This window comes from Protopterus annectens, chromosome 5.part0 (assembly GCF_019279795.1).
Source record: "Protopterus annectens isolate FY-2018-M chromosome 5.part0, PAN1.0, whole genome shotgun sequence".
Lineage (NCBI taxonomy): Eukaryota > Metazoa > Chordata > Ceratodontiformes > Protopteridae > Protopterus > Protopterus annectens.
The window spans coordinates 1862376202-1862391433 of NC_056735.1; the positions used below are offsets into that span (position 1 = coordinate 1862376202).

Below are 15232 nucleotides of genomic sequence, written 5' to 3' on the forward strand. Positions count from 1 at the left end.
AGATAAACTCACTAAACTAGGTATAAATCCCTATGACACAAGATGGGTTGCCAACTGGCTCACTGGCAGAACCCACACTGTGAAAGTAGCAGACTCCAAATCCAACTTCAGACCAGTGACAAGTGGAGTACCACAGGGTTCAGTCCTGGGTCCTCTCCTGTTTGGTATCTACTTCTCTGAAGTACAGGCCAACACAGAAGGTCTTTGGCTAATGAAGTTCGCAGATGACTGCAAACTAGGAGCCATAATCAAAACTCCAAAAGATGTGGACATCCTACAAAAGGGCCTCACTGAGACAGATGCCTGGTGTCAAAGCCATGGCCTCAAGCTCAATGCCAAAAAGTGGATTGTCATCCCTTTTGGTAAAAACTCAGTACCCATGAACTACCACATAGGTGGTAGTCTACTTAACACCGAATGTGTGATGAGACCTTTGGGACACAGGTGGACAGTAGTCTCTCCTTTGATAATCACATTGCCACAGTAGTCAGGAAATCCTTCTACGTGGCACACCCCATCACAAAAGGTTTCTCATCCAGGAAAAAAAAAAGAGGTAATTGTTCCCCTCTACTCGTCACTCATTAGACCCACTATAGAGTACAATGCCCCTTTTGGTATGTACCTCACAAGACATCTACAACAACTGGAAAGGCCACAGAAATACCTCACAAAGAGGATTACCGGCCTCAAAGAGATGCCCTATGCAGACAGTCTCAAAAAAACTGCAGCTTTACTCTGTTGCATATAGCCTACTCAGAGGTGATCTCTGCATAACACACAAAGCTCTGTCAAACCCAGAGCTTTTAGACATGCTTCACTTAAAGAAATCCCAATCCCTATGATTACATGCTCTAGGGACCTAAACCTAGTCACCAAAATAAAAAGAACATGCTGGAGGGATAGATTCCTGTCCCAGAGACTTCCCATACTCTGGAACAAACTACCTATCTATATCAAACAAAGCTCCTCATTAGCACTCTTCAAGAAAAATCTTGATGATTGGATGGGAGATAGGAAATTCACCCTGGGGATCACTTCTGTGGCTCTGCTCGACAGTGGCACAGGAAAATAATTTTCTTGGGTGGCGAAAGCCAGGGTACCTTTGGCTAGGCTTATATAGGCCCTAGGGCCAATAGACTAGTACCTACCTATGAACCTATGAAATAAATGCCCACTTCTAGCAACATATACACCATCCTTACCAGCTATGCAAACAATATCATCATCATCAACATTTTGTAGAATTCTTTTCAGAGATTTTCAAGACACAGCTGGTGTCTCTTTTCAGTACTTAAACTGGTAGTCTCTTGGTACTTTGATGGAAGTCTGACAGCTGTTTTCCTTAGCAGAATACAACTACAAACAAATACTGTTAACTGGCCATAAAATTGATAGATTTTTTTTGTTTTTTTGTTTACATCCAGACATGTGGAACTAAACTACTTGAACTCCTCTATAAGAGACCCATTGGGAGAGGGCTTGCCCCTTATTAGAATTAATTTTCTCACAAGAAGGTTCTTAATTTGGCAACATTTTTATGCTTTTTTTTGGTGACATTTCAGACTTCAGCAAATCTGAATGCCTTGGTCATGGTTAAGTTAGTCTTTGGGTATGTAGTAACTGCAAAACAACTGCATCATATACTGTCTGAATTTTTAAGTTATCAGATCCATATTTTTTTCTGAAGCAGGAAAATTGTGGAATATTTTTGGTTTACTGCACCAAACATTAGATTTGATTCCAGTTTAGGTTCACTCTGGTGGTGTATGATCAACGGTAATCCTTGGGAAGAAAAAAGTTTTACTTACTGCAGCTGAGCTCAGCTGCAGTATTACATAATATATGCTACAAGAATCCTTGGATTAAAATCCTGAGCAAGTCACAATACAAGCTGTAATATATGTAAAACTATAGGAACAGTGGCATAATTTCTACAGTGTCTGTAGATTACAACAGACTGTTCCAAAATTAAATTTTCAGGTCAAATATCAGCTGTAAGGTGGACAAGTAAGAAAGGGATCTGAAGCAGCAGCAGCAGCCGCCACCTTGCAGGAATTGTGAATGCAATAAAGTTATTGCTTTACTTGTTTGTGTCTTTCGGCTTTTCCCGGTTAGGGGTCGCCACAGCGGAACTCCAGTCCGCAAATGATTGGCAGTTGATTTTTACGTACTGGTTTGCCAGGCCTGACGCACAACCTTCAATGAAGGTACTCCCATTCACACATGTCTCCACGCTGGAGATGCTCTAGCTGAGAATCGAACCGGACAGCGTCTTATTGTGAGGCGACAACGCTACCGCAGCACCACCACTACTGTTGATAATAAAGAAAAATGCACGGTGCATTAAACGAAGATTATTGCCATTTTAATTCCAGAAAACAGCCTGGTGCAGGACAGGAGGAATATTGCCGTTTTAATTCCAGAAAAAATATGCTCATTGTAGTAAATAAGGATAGACAGCTTTCAACACTGTGTAGTGTGCTGTAAACAGAAATGAAAAACAACAGTGTGGATGGAGTAACTTGTACGAACTATGACAAATGTGTGCAAGGGCACTCATTACTACCAATTAGCAAGTCAAGGTATGGTCTGAACCACTGATCACCCAATATGCAAGGAATGAATGGCACTATACAATAAATGCACAGTAACACAATGGGCAACAGCAAAATGTCACACACAAATAAGCTTTACACTTTATAGGTGTGGATCAGACTTGCAACCCATGGCTCCTCAGAATTCCTCAGAATTTCACACACCTCAGACTAAGCCTGGCGCCTTCCAGTGTTATCTTAAAAACAGTAACTGAAACTTGGCAAGGATTATTTTACATACAAGAAGCATGCAATGTTTTCCAGGTGGAGTTAATGATATTGTTCCAGTACCAACAAACCCATTCTCTGTCTTTACAGTAATGCTGTTATCAGCCAGACCACTCCAGCACATTCATAATGCAATTACTGTAGAGCTGCTCCAGTGGAATACAGCGATAAAGCTCTGAATATGACCCAGGCAACCTAGGTTTGATTAGCAGCCAGGGTAACTGATTGAGCAGCAGGGAGGGATGGGTATGGGAGGGGTTGGTTGATGATATTCCTCTCAGAGGGGAGGTGTGGTCCAAAGAAGGAAGTTGCCATGGAGTGTAATCGAGGAGTGTGAGAGGTGGGGTAGGGAGTGGCAAGGAGATACAAACAGAATGGATGCAAAGACAGCTGAGCTCCTGGGATGCCCTTTGAATCTATACCCAGCCCCAGAAATACTGGAATCAGTCTGGGGAGTAGGAGAAGCTGGCAGACTTGGAGTGGAAGTGGGACACGGTGGTGGTGGGCTGGTTAAATGAGGTCTCAAGGAGGACCAAAAAAATATTAAAAAAAAAACAGTACCATTACAGTACATCCTTACAATAAACCATCATAAAATATCTAATGAGGAGTAACAGCTTGAGCTGTAACTCTTCAATGATGGAATCCAACAGCTGAATTCACACCAATTCAATATACATACCATTAAGACGATAAAGCATCAGCAAGCATTTAAAATTGAACAATACATTTCTTTACTTGAAAATAAATAAAATTAAGCAATGGACTTTTATTATACATACAAGCAGCTGTGTACTTGCACACAGAAATGTTGAAACCAAAACATAGCAAAAGAAGAATGCCAACAGCTTATCTGGACTTATTACTATGAGTTGCTAAGAAATGTTACTGAATTCTAACTAAATATAACTTAGTTAACCAAATCATTACAAAGTTTCACATGTAAATGGATTCCAGCTTGGACTCAATTTCAGGAATGCAGTTCCCTTGTGTACACTTCAGCAGTAAGAGTAACTAACAAGATTACTACGAGTTTCTCACTTCATGGAGTGTTTTAAACAGAAAGAACGTCCCGTTTTTCTTCAACTTCAGTGAAAATGTTCATGTTTTTGCAGTTATATACTGCTAGAGGAAATTACAGCTACATATATTGCCACTTTTTGTCCCTACTGTGATAGTCACAAGTCCCCATTGACCAAAGGGCCAATTTGCTTTCCAATCACTAGTGTCAGAGATGGCCAGATGAGGTCATCATTTAGGTTGCCCTCAGAGACAGCTCAGCTTTTTTTTTTTTTTTTTTGTATGCTTTATCATCATGCACACAACTGGCAAGGTACTGGGGGGGGGGGTCTGTAACTGACTGACCACAGAGGCCATCCCCTCACTTCTACAAAGTACATTCCTTTCAAACAGCCCTGACCTCCCCAGGAAGTACAAGCAGTGGTCTCCTCACACTCCACCAGGGAGAGCTTGCAACAGCTCCATTTGAGCCCAGGTGTACACTACCCTCTCTATTCCACCTGGGAGAGGTGAGCGGGCTTGCCCATTAATTTCTCCACTCCCTGTCTGGTGACTGCTAACAGAATCTCAGCTGCCTAAGCTGGAGGAAAGATCCATCTCTCTGTGCCATGGAGCTAAGCTAGCAGAGTCCAAATAAGGCAATGCATTGTTTTGACCTGGAATAACACTTAAAGGTGCATTAAGCTTTAAGCACTGCAAATGTGTGCATATTTGAGGAGCTAGTTTCATTTTCACAGCTCTCTGCATTTTCATTGAAAGCAACTGCATACTTTGTATAGTTAATGTTTTCTACTGATGGTCATCCTTCCTTCTTCCAAAGGTTTTGTATTAAATACTTTGAAATAAGTCACCTTGAGTAAAAATTAATTTAAAGAAGTTTTATTTGGATTAGAGCTTGCATCTTATACACTTTGCCAGATAAAGAAAATCTTATAGTAATATTGGCCAAGGCACTGCTTTTTTATACCAATTTCAGAAAAAGGGATGTGGAGGAGCAGGTGTGATTGGTTTTCCTATTAGCATTTTAATTGGCTGTAACTGAAGTTTCTGAACTGATTGTGCTTCCATACTACTAATTGCATATGGGTTTCACAATTAGGAAGCACAGCCAATCAGGAAGCTTAAAACAAACAAACAACAACAAAAAATACAGCTTGCCATATCTGTCTTGATACGAGAGACCGCAGTCTCTTCTTTCAGAGTTGGAGTCAGGAGGTAGGGTATCATATGCAGACACAGAAGGCACAGATTTCGAGTATGAAGGAGGGAAACCCTAACTTCATCAGTATTTCTACTCTCATTACATACTGAAATGATGCACCCACTCAAGATCTCCCCCCCCCCCAGCACCAAATAAAAGGCAACCTGCTTTACAGCGGGGAAATTGTCATCGGCCTTTGGGCACCTGCCTGGAAGCATAATTTCCTACCTCTACCCCTAGGATTTACACGCTGAATGTCACTCACTATCCCCTGGCTCCATCAGCATTTAATTAACTAATCAAAATCAGAACATCTTGGAGCAGTCAAAGCTCCATTCCCCTAGCTATGCCATGGTGTTGGGCTGGGGCTGTACAGTTCATGTTTTATATCACCAGATTTAACAAAAAAAATGCATTTATCTCAGCTTAATACAGCTTTCTGTAAGTTTTACCGAAATTCAGTTGCCAAGTTCATTCACCCCTTTACATTTCCCTTCTGAAAACAATATCATTTCTTTTAGCATAGCACAACTTCTCTAAATGAGACATCTACTCCCTGGAGCTTTCCTAAACACAACCACAATTAGCAAACATTAAACTTAATGTCAGAAGTACACATAGTGGGTGAAACTTGCAATACGAAGACTACAGGAAAGTCGTTAGCTTATCTGCCAACCATATAGAAGGCCTTTACTTAGCTAATGCCTGCAAACAAAGCAAGCAGTTTTGCAGCAACATTGTTGTTAGATGGAAAAGGAAATGTCAGTGCAAAGAATAAGCCATTTAAATGTCAGGTACTCAATCAGCAAGTCAATGCCTTAAAACTATATTTTTAAACTGCCTGAGAAGATGGCCTCAAACACTGTGACACTATTTCTTTGCTGAATACTTAAAAATATATAAACAAATCTAACAGTCTTGGCATTAAATGGTTTCAAATTGTACCACTGATTGCTGCCTAAAAAGCAACAAAAAAAATAAATAAATAAGAGAGAGCGCGAGCAACACCAAAGACAGGTTTGCAGGCTTGACATTTTAATGAAAAGATTTACCCTTTCCATTGGAGACCAGACTATGCCGGCTACTTGCTGAGTCTAGAGATGGCATACTACTCAGTCATAATCCAGTTGGGTGTAAATGACCTGATACACTTCCCTGGGCTATATGGAGAAAGAAATGATGTAGCTTACTATTATCCCAGGCAAGCATGAGTCTAGCATTGAGCAGCATTCTACCTCCTCCTAGGATGATACCACAACATAAACAGATGAGAATCAACTTTTATAACTGGCTTAGTCTACCATTTGAAGGGAGTATAATATTTGTCAGTCTTGAAGGACATGGTTGACGGACCACATTGCTTTATCAGGGATGGTCTGCACCTATTCCCTCCACGCTTCCAAATATTGACCAATACTTGCATTGCCAACCCTGATAAACCATCTGACATGGCTAAACCAACTGCTAATAATCTAAAGGTGGTATTGCTCAATGCTAACAGTCTAAAAGTTTTGACTCCCTGCAGCCTCTCCTCACCAAAAGAATAGAGAAGCTTGTGAGACATGGTTTAAAGCAGCGGACAGTACCCTGGCAGTGTAAGATTATAATTCCTTAAACACATTTAGACCTGGTACTACACAAAAAGCTACAAAAAGCTGGAATTGTTTCAATTTACATCAAAAACAAAATCCCACCAAGTTTGGTCACGTAGTATGATGCCCGTGAGCTTCTCCATGTACATCTCACCATAAGAAAAGTCCCAGATCCTAACCTTGTGAGCTACAGGGAACCCCTGCCATGTAGAAAGCTACACCACTAACTTAAACGAAATGGAGACACTATCCGTTATACCCAATTTTTTCCCTCCAGTGTCATCATACTCACTGACAACTTAAACTACCCTTTAACAAACTGGGACACATATCTGACCCCAAATATACATGCCCAAAGAATTCTGGATTTTGTCAGCAAGAATGCCCTGGACCAGCTGGACTGTATGCCTACTAGGGATACAAAACTCCTTTACATGGTTCTCAGAAATGTGGGGGACATTACAAAAGCCAAATAGGAGGTAAAAGTAGCCTCCCCAGGCTAAGGAGAACCATAGCGTTCCACACCAAGAAGAATTTTAAGGCATTCTTCAACTATATCCACAACTTCATAGGCAACACAAGAATTTGCCAAAACTGTTAATATAGGCACCTATACAGAGCTGGAGGATCTAGCTAATCTACTAGCCCATAATTTCAGCTCCAATTTACCTAGTTTTCACCACCAGACACCTCCCAAAACATACCCCCAACCATAATATCCCCCCCCCACTCCATTGCCAAAAACACTGCATCCATGGTACCTGATAATATCCAAGGTTGTCTCCTTAATTGTATGAAACATAAGTTCACGAGAGTTTACTAGGCTAATGGCCCTAGGGCCTTTACAAGCCTAGCTATGTTATACCACTGTTCCTCAATTGACCTTGGTAAGATGGTCGTTGCTTGCAGAGCAAGTTAAAAGTCAGCACTCACTGCCCCTGTCCATGAGGGACATGGGTGCCACCCCAGGGGTGAATTTATGGTCTCCCATCCAACTGTCTAGGTCATGCTTGAATAGGGTCATTGAGGAGCTCTACTTCACGTAAGGTAGGAGTTTATTCCAGAGCAGTAGCAATCTCTGGGAGATATGTCTCTCCAGCATGTTCTGTTAAAGATTTGGGGACATGCAACATTTCCATTAGGGCAGGCTCAGAGTCTGCTCTGTAGGCCAGGCACAAGTCACCTCTTAGCAGCCTGTAGGATACAGGGTACAGTGACAGGGCTTTCAGTCTTTCCACATAGGCCATGTTTTGGAGGCCCTGAATTTTCTTGGTGAGAAACCTCTGTTGTCTCTCCAGCTGCTGCAAGTGTCTGGTGAGGTACATGCAAAAGGGGGCATTGTACCCTTCTAGTGGTCTAATGGCAGAGTCAAGTACAGAGGTACATCCTTTATCTTGGATGAGATGCCCTTACTTGAAAAATGCGCAATGTCAAAGGTTTTCTTTGCCACTGTGAACACACGGTGATTGAAATTAACCTGTGTTCCCAAATCTCGCACCACTGGGTTTGAGTCAAGGGGGGGGGGTGTCAATAATGTAATTTGCAGGGACTTCCTCTTTGCCAAAAGGGATAACAAATGCACTTTTTTCTTTGTATTTAGTTTTAGTCAGTGGCTTTGGCACTTTTTTTTGTATTTAGTTTTAGTCAGTGGCTTTGGCACCAATCATGTGTCTAGTTTAGCCCCTTTTGTAATATGTTAGCATTGTTTCAGGACTCCATGATTGTACTTGGCAAGCCACAGGCCACCTATTTTCACTTGGACTTCCGAGAAATAGATTCCAAACAGTAGAGGGCCCAACACAGATCCCTGTGGTACACCACTGGTAACTGGTCTACTGGTAGAGGTGGAATCAGCAACTTTGACAGTATGCATTCTGTCGGTGAGCTAGTTGGCTACCCATTTAGTGATGTAAGGGTTAATTCACAGCTGGGAGAGTTTCTCAGATAACTGAGTGAGGGATTGTGTCAAAAGCCTTGGCTAAGTTAAGATAGGCAGTATGTACCATTTTGCCTTCATCTAGGGCTTTGGTGACATTCTCAAAGTCCACCAGGTTCAATAGGCATGATCTACCCTTAACAAAGCCAAACTGGATTGGGTCAAGAGAGTTTGAAGGTCTCCTATGTTCTTGCTAAGGTCCATGACTATTCTTTCCATGTGCTTTCAGATAAGGGTGGTTAGGTTTATAGGTCTATAGTTCCAAGGGTTGGTTGATGAACCCCCTTTGTGCAAATACTATCAGGTCCACTACAACCACTGTTTAACCAAAGCTTCCAAACAATATTTGTGCTGAATGAATGGAGGAATGCAACCATTATTCCTCCGCACAAGGGTGGGCCATTCATAGACCTCAAAAACAAAAATTTAAGTCCATAAGCCTGACTGGTCTCATATGAAAAGCCATGGAAAGAATAATCATGATCACGATAAATGAAGACATAAGTAACCTTTAGACATTGGATCAAGTTCCATTTGGATCCATTAAGGGTAGGTCACGCCTACTTAACCTGGGGAACTTCAAGTCACCAAAGCAAAGGACAAGGGCAGAATGGTGCATGCTGCCTTCCGTGACCTGGCCAAGACATTTGACACAATACCCCATTCAGTCATTGTAGATAAGCTCACAAAATTAGGTACAAATCCCCATGTTACTCACTGGATGGGCAGTTTGCTCACAGGAACAAAGAAGTTAGGATGGGTGAAGTCTACCTACCATAAACAAAGTCACTAGCGGGGTCCCCAAGGTCGCAGTGCTTGGACTGCTCCTCTTCACCCATAACTTCAGAGAAGTAGATGCCAATGCTAAAGCCAAAGGTCTCCGGCTGACTTAAGTTCACAGACTATTGTAAACTGGGTGCAGTCATAGAATCCCCCAGTGACCAAATACTTCCATGATGGTCTGACACAGACAAGTGCTGCCAGACTCACAGTCCAAAATGTAATGCCAAGTAGTGCTAACTATCTCTTTCAGAAAGAGGTACACACTTGCAAATTACTACAATGATAATACACCCCAAAAGGTAGACCCCAGTGGTAATGGATATGGAAACACATGTAAACAGTGACTTTGCCTTCTACCACCATGTGTCTATTGTAGTATGGAAATAATCTATGTTGCACAACATGCATGCAAGTGAATGGCATATGGGTCCAAAGAAGTAGATGTTCTATTGTACTCAGCCCTTGTTAGATCAATCATCAAGTATAAATCCCCCATTCAGTATGTGTCTGACCAGGGATACGCAGAAACTGAAGCATCCGCTGAAATTCCTCTCAAAAAAGGATACCATGGCGTAGTCAACATGTCCTGCGAGGACTGCCTCAAAAGCCTTATCTTTTGTCTCCTGCAGACTGCTAACAGACAATATAAGCCTGGCCTAAAAGCCACCTTCTGATCCAGTCTTAATGGACATGTTGCACATTTGCAATGCAAAAAGCTTCATAAACAATCTATGGATCTCAACCTTGCCTGCAATATAAATAAATATACGTTTGAGAAAAAGGTGTTGTTTAAGAGAGACTGTCCCTTCCATAAAACAGCTTTCCCATTCATATGAAGCAAAGTTCTCCCTACACATATTCAAACCCAACGTAGTTGGGGAATCATAAATTTACTCCTGGACTGGCACCCATGTCCCTATTAGAAAGGGAGGGCTTGTAAATGCTTGACCACTCATGCCCAAGTTTTACATAACTTGCACAAAACCTATGGGAGCCAAACCAGTCTACTACATTTGGACAGCATGGCTAAACTTTAAGAGACCCCTCAGGGCCATCACCCTAGTAATCACCATGATCCATTTTTATTAAGTGGGTCGGTGGAGGCTGCCAATGAAATATACGTTCATCTCTAGTCAGCACATCATGTGGCATAGTGGTATCTTTATTTTATATCATTACTATTACAGAATGATTTCCCATGCACTGAATCACCTCAAACCAACTGATTTAGTCTTGCAGCGTTTGATATGTTGTGAAGTCTAGAAAAGATACAATTAAAGCTGAAAAATATACAGAACTGCTTTCTTTACAAGACTGATATAAAAAATAACACTCCGTGTTCATAGCAATCTTCAGAGACCGTGAACAAATCATAAACCATGTTTTACGCTAGGAATGTGAAAACACTAAAAAGTAACACTGCCTTTTTAAAACACTTCCCATCTTGGACAGCCAATTCATCATTTTTTATTTTGATCAGCATTTATACATACACAGGCTCATAAAACGTCTGATACACATACATTTGAATGTTTAGAAATTTGTCAAATATACAAGATGTAGCAAGATCAAAATATAAAGTGCAGGACAGTACAGAAACCTTTGACAACCCCCCCCCCCCCAAAAAAAAAGACAAAGATTTACCTTTTCTTTTCTTGGGCTGCTCTGAAGTTTGATCTTCTACAAGTGCCACATACTTTTCCTCACTTAGAAGTGCATCGTGAAACTGGTGCACTTCTTCCACCTCAGGAATTCCATCTTCTGTCACAGATACATGTGTAACAGGAGTACAGATCATGTCACCCACAGCTGGCATAAACACATGAGCTAATGAAACAAAATAGCAACAGTTGAAACATTCTTAAAAAGTGATCCTTCTATTCTTTATCAAAATCTTTAGAAAATGCTATTCCAAAATAATTCAGCATTTCAGTCTGAATTTTCCAGCATAGTAGCTCTTAAAGGCTTGTAGTATATACATGAAACAATTAGCACGTATGCACAGCTGTTGTACTACTGCCAGGTTATGTGTTCTGGCTTTACGGATTGTATCACTATTCAGGGTTAAGGTCCGTCTGCTAAAGATGAGATGTATGGGACATCATGAAAATAACACGATGGCAGATATCAAACAACCACAGCACACAGTTTATTGTGTGTGGATGTTAAACATGTTAAGTAATAAGGGCCAGTAAAATACGGAGAGTGGAAAGATTAATTTGTTTAAAGGCATAATTTCTGAGGAAGTTTTGATAGTGGCATCTTAACTGTTTGCATATTCATTTTCTTAAAGTAAAATAAAAATGCTAAAAAAATAAACTTGGAAAGTGTTACAAACTAAAGCAACTTCAGCTGTCTACAAGAATTTCATTTAAAGGTAAAGTCTTGACAACAGACAGCCTAAGCACTGACGCAGCCAAGCTTAGCTAGGATGGAAAGCTTACAGAGCACAGGCCAGAAGGCACTACTTCTGATCATGTTTCCATATGAAATCCTCAGTCAGGCATTAGCATTTGCCTGCACAGAAATATTACACACTCACATGAAAATATAATATCTGCTTGCTTTACTGTAAAAGCAACATTGTTCAGAATGCATTTCACTGAGCTAGTACCCACTCCATCAATTTGTGTGCCCCCAGCTGACCATCAGCTACCTGGCTGCACTGTTTTTCCTTAAGTACCTCTGGTACTACCATTCCCTGGGACTAGAATCACATTAAGAGCTACAGGCTTCTTGCTACAATACAAATGTATTTCTTGTTATGGTATGTCATATTAACACACAGTCAACAGTTTCATCCATCAGCCTTTTCTACAAGTAGCAGTTTCCAAGAAATTTTAGAGTGGCGTTTTCTGCCTGAAGAAAAACATGAGCCGGGGTATTAAAATATCACTCTTGCACCAAGGTTTCCTCACCTTCCACTATTAACAATAAACTGAAGAAAACCAATGACATTATGTGACCATACTTCATGAAATTTTTTCCAGACAGGGAGGGACTCTTGAAACTTTTGGAGGCCAGAGTATCTAATAGCTGATCATGTTGGCTGAATAAGTGGTTGTCCCAACAGTAAGGACTGCAAATAGGAATTGAACTGGATTGAAGAACCATTCCCAAGCTCTCACAGATTCTGTGCAGAGATTAAACGTCAGTCTCCAACGGTCTTTGACATATGTCTTTGATATAATGAAGTACCTCCATATTATATGAATGACAGGAAATGTGACTCTACCAAAAATACCCCTGCACAGCTTATATGTTGAGGAGAGGAAACACTCACTTCCAACATACTGGCATGTAAAAATGGACCACAATCCATGTTACTGTGTTGCTCCTGCACGGATTATCCCCCAATCCAGTCAAATTTGGTTAGGGTTGCTGCAGATGATGGTAGGACAAGGGGCCTTCCCAACAGAAGGTGTGGACAAAGGGCCTTCCCAACAGAAGCTGTGGACAAGCCACATGCTTCTGCAGATTTTTAAGAATTTCACTATTGCTTCTAGGGGATCTTTCTCCTAAAGCTACCATACTCAGTCTCCACTTAAGAACCCTTTTGGGGTACCTAGCACAGGCACCATTACAACAGCTGAAGTAATCATCTTGGAGCTTGGAGATAAATGCATGATGGGAAAGGATTACAAGTGTGTGTCAACTGCCAACAAAATGTCCTAGAGCCTTTCTAGGAGGCAAACATATCCGACAGGTCCTCCCTATTTAGGGAACAGCCTATAAAAATCTAATCTTCCAAGATGGCGCAAGGTGGGACTCATAACCTCCCTGAAGTACAAGATGTAAAGCAGACCAGCTGCCTAACAAGCCTGACTCTGACTCCAGTCATGTACATCTCGAACACTGATGCTCTGTAGCCACCAATGGGCACCTACTAAAATGTATGGATTTCAAGAACACCCTCAAAGCTGATATGAGGGGGAGGGTGGGAAGCAAAATCTGTCTGCAAACGGTGTCTTATCCAGAAATGCATGAACTTTTGAATATTTTCCAATTTTATGTGCAAGTAAATATCATGAAACAAATTTCAATCTTTTCTGGGCAAATACAGGAGGAGCAAGTGAAGGGTGAACATGCAGGTCTCTTTGGGAATAAATGTGTTCCATCTGCTTAAGTTCATAACTCTGAATTACCTTTCTTTTTTCTTCTCCCCAAAAAATAAATAAATTACAAATGAATAAATTATAAATAAATAAATTTAGGAATGATAGTTCAACCCTTGCTGATACAGCAGAACCCCAAGTGTTTTTTTTCAGGAAGCTTTTTTTTTTTAAGCATATTCCTTGTTTGGTTTCTACAATAGGCAAGTCATACAATAGCACTGTATTTTATCTTTCTGATCTGCCTATCTTCTGTAATTGAAACTTATTTGGGGTCATTTAGGAAGTCTCTCCGTCTCACTAGTTCTGAAGTAGGATGGCAACCATGAAATTAAGGACTGCTGCAAATCATTTTAAGGCTATGTGGTGCTGTCTCAAAAAGCATCAAGGACTACATATCTCTGGCCCAGATTGCATTTTGTACTTTCAGCAGGAAAGACAGGTTGTGGTCCCAGAGACTCCTGCTATTCAAGGTTGTGAGTTAAAGTGGAATCGAGGTCTTTTCTAAAGTCTCTCTGTTCTACTAAAACAATGCAGTGGACTAAGAAATTGCACTCCCGCATCTGCAAAGCTGTGGCTGTTTTTCATGTCTTCTTCTGCTAGGCCAAGTAAGCAGAAGACTTAACATGAGTCAGTAATGGCAACCCTAGTGTCCTCAGCAAAAAGTGATGGGTAAGAGACAGGTATGCTGCTAATTTGTAGTGCTGTCTCCTCACTTTGGCAGATCCATCATCAGCATTAAGTGACCTGGACCAAGACACTGAAAAAAGTGCTGAAGTCACATAAATCCACTGCTTTCACTGCAGGCATCCCAATCCACGGTATGCTGCACTCCACCAGGAAGTGTAAAATGTGAAGCAGATCACATCTGCAGTCCCTTTAGTCATACAAAATATAAATAAGATTGTATAAAAGAAAGATGAAACCAATCCAGAACCCCAGACTTCCTAAAGGGATGATCAGCCCTTGTCTGGAGTGGAGGTGTTTTTTTCTGCACTCCCTTACCACCCTGCAGCTGAACAGCAGCTGCTACCAGTTCCTCTCCATGTCCACTAGACTACCACACCCACCCTAGACTCCACGGGGCTTTACCTGTGCTTTGTCAGGACACTGTTAAACTGCTGTAAAGTGTGCCCTAACCTCCACCAACCTGCAGCAGCCTTATGCACTCCACAATGGATGCCTTCAGGAGGGGCACCATGGGGTTCACAAGCTCTTAATGGCTGCTATTGTAGCAAGCCTAGGCAAGCTCTATTATTCCCAGAATGAGTGAGATGATTGTCGCTCGTCTTGTCTCGATATAATAGACGAGTCTTAGTGAGTTCTGTTCAAGCAGCTTTATGGACAAACACATTACGATTATAGCTATTAACTTCAACTTAGGTAACATATATGAACAAACTACATTCATTCTCATATACAAATGAACTACATTCATTCTCACATGCTTACACTCTGGCTGCACTTTCAAAATGGCACTAGGTACAACATGTGCCTGTTATTTATGTGAGCTTGTTCATCACTTGTTATGCTTCTTAAGTGCACAAACACACACTGCTCTACAGCCTCCCTTTGATATCCTCTGTACCACATTGTCGAAAAAAAATCAACATGCAAGTGGTAAAAATAGCTTTTTTTGTCATGCATTATACCAAACTATGTACGTATATACAGTTATGTCCAAGTCACCATGCAATGTCACACACAGCCTGGATGTGCGACCAAATCGTGTGATGCAAAACTGGGATTCAGGCTTAGCAACTAGA

At 41.2% G+C, this 15232-nt stretch overlaps 1 protein-coding gene across 5 annotated transcripts in view; it reads right to left on the reverse strand.

Annotated features, from left to right (window-relative positions):
* Nucleotides 1-15232, reverse strand: part of ELF1 (E74 like ETS transcription factor 1) — a 960524-nt gene that overhangs the window by 226162 nt on the left and 719130 nt on the right. For all 5 annotated transcript variants that reach the window (XM_044071689.1, XM_044071693.1, XM_044071690.1 and 2 more), the window contains one exon: nt 10999-11181. In XM_044071689.1, coding sequence (XP_043927624.1) covers nt 10999-11181 — 183 coding nt within the window. The remainder of the gene's footprint in view (nt 1-10998; nt 11182-15232) is intronic.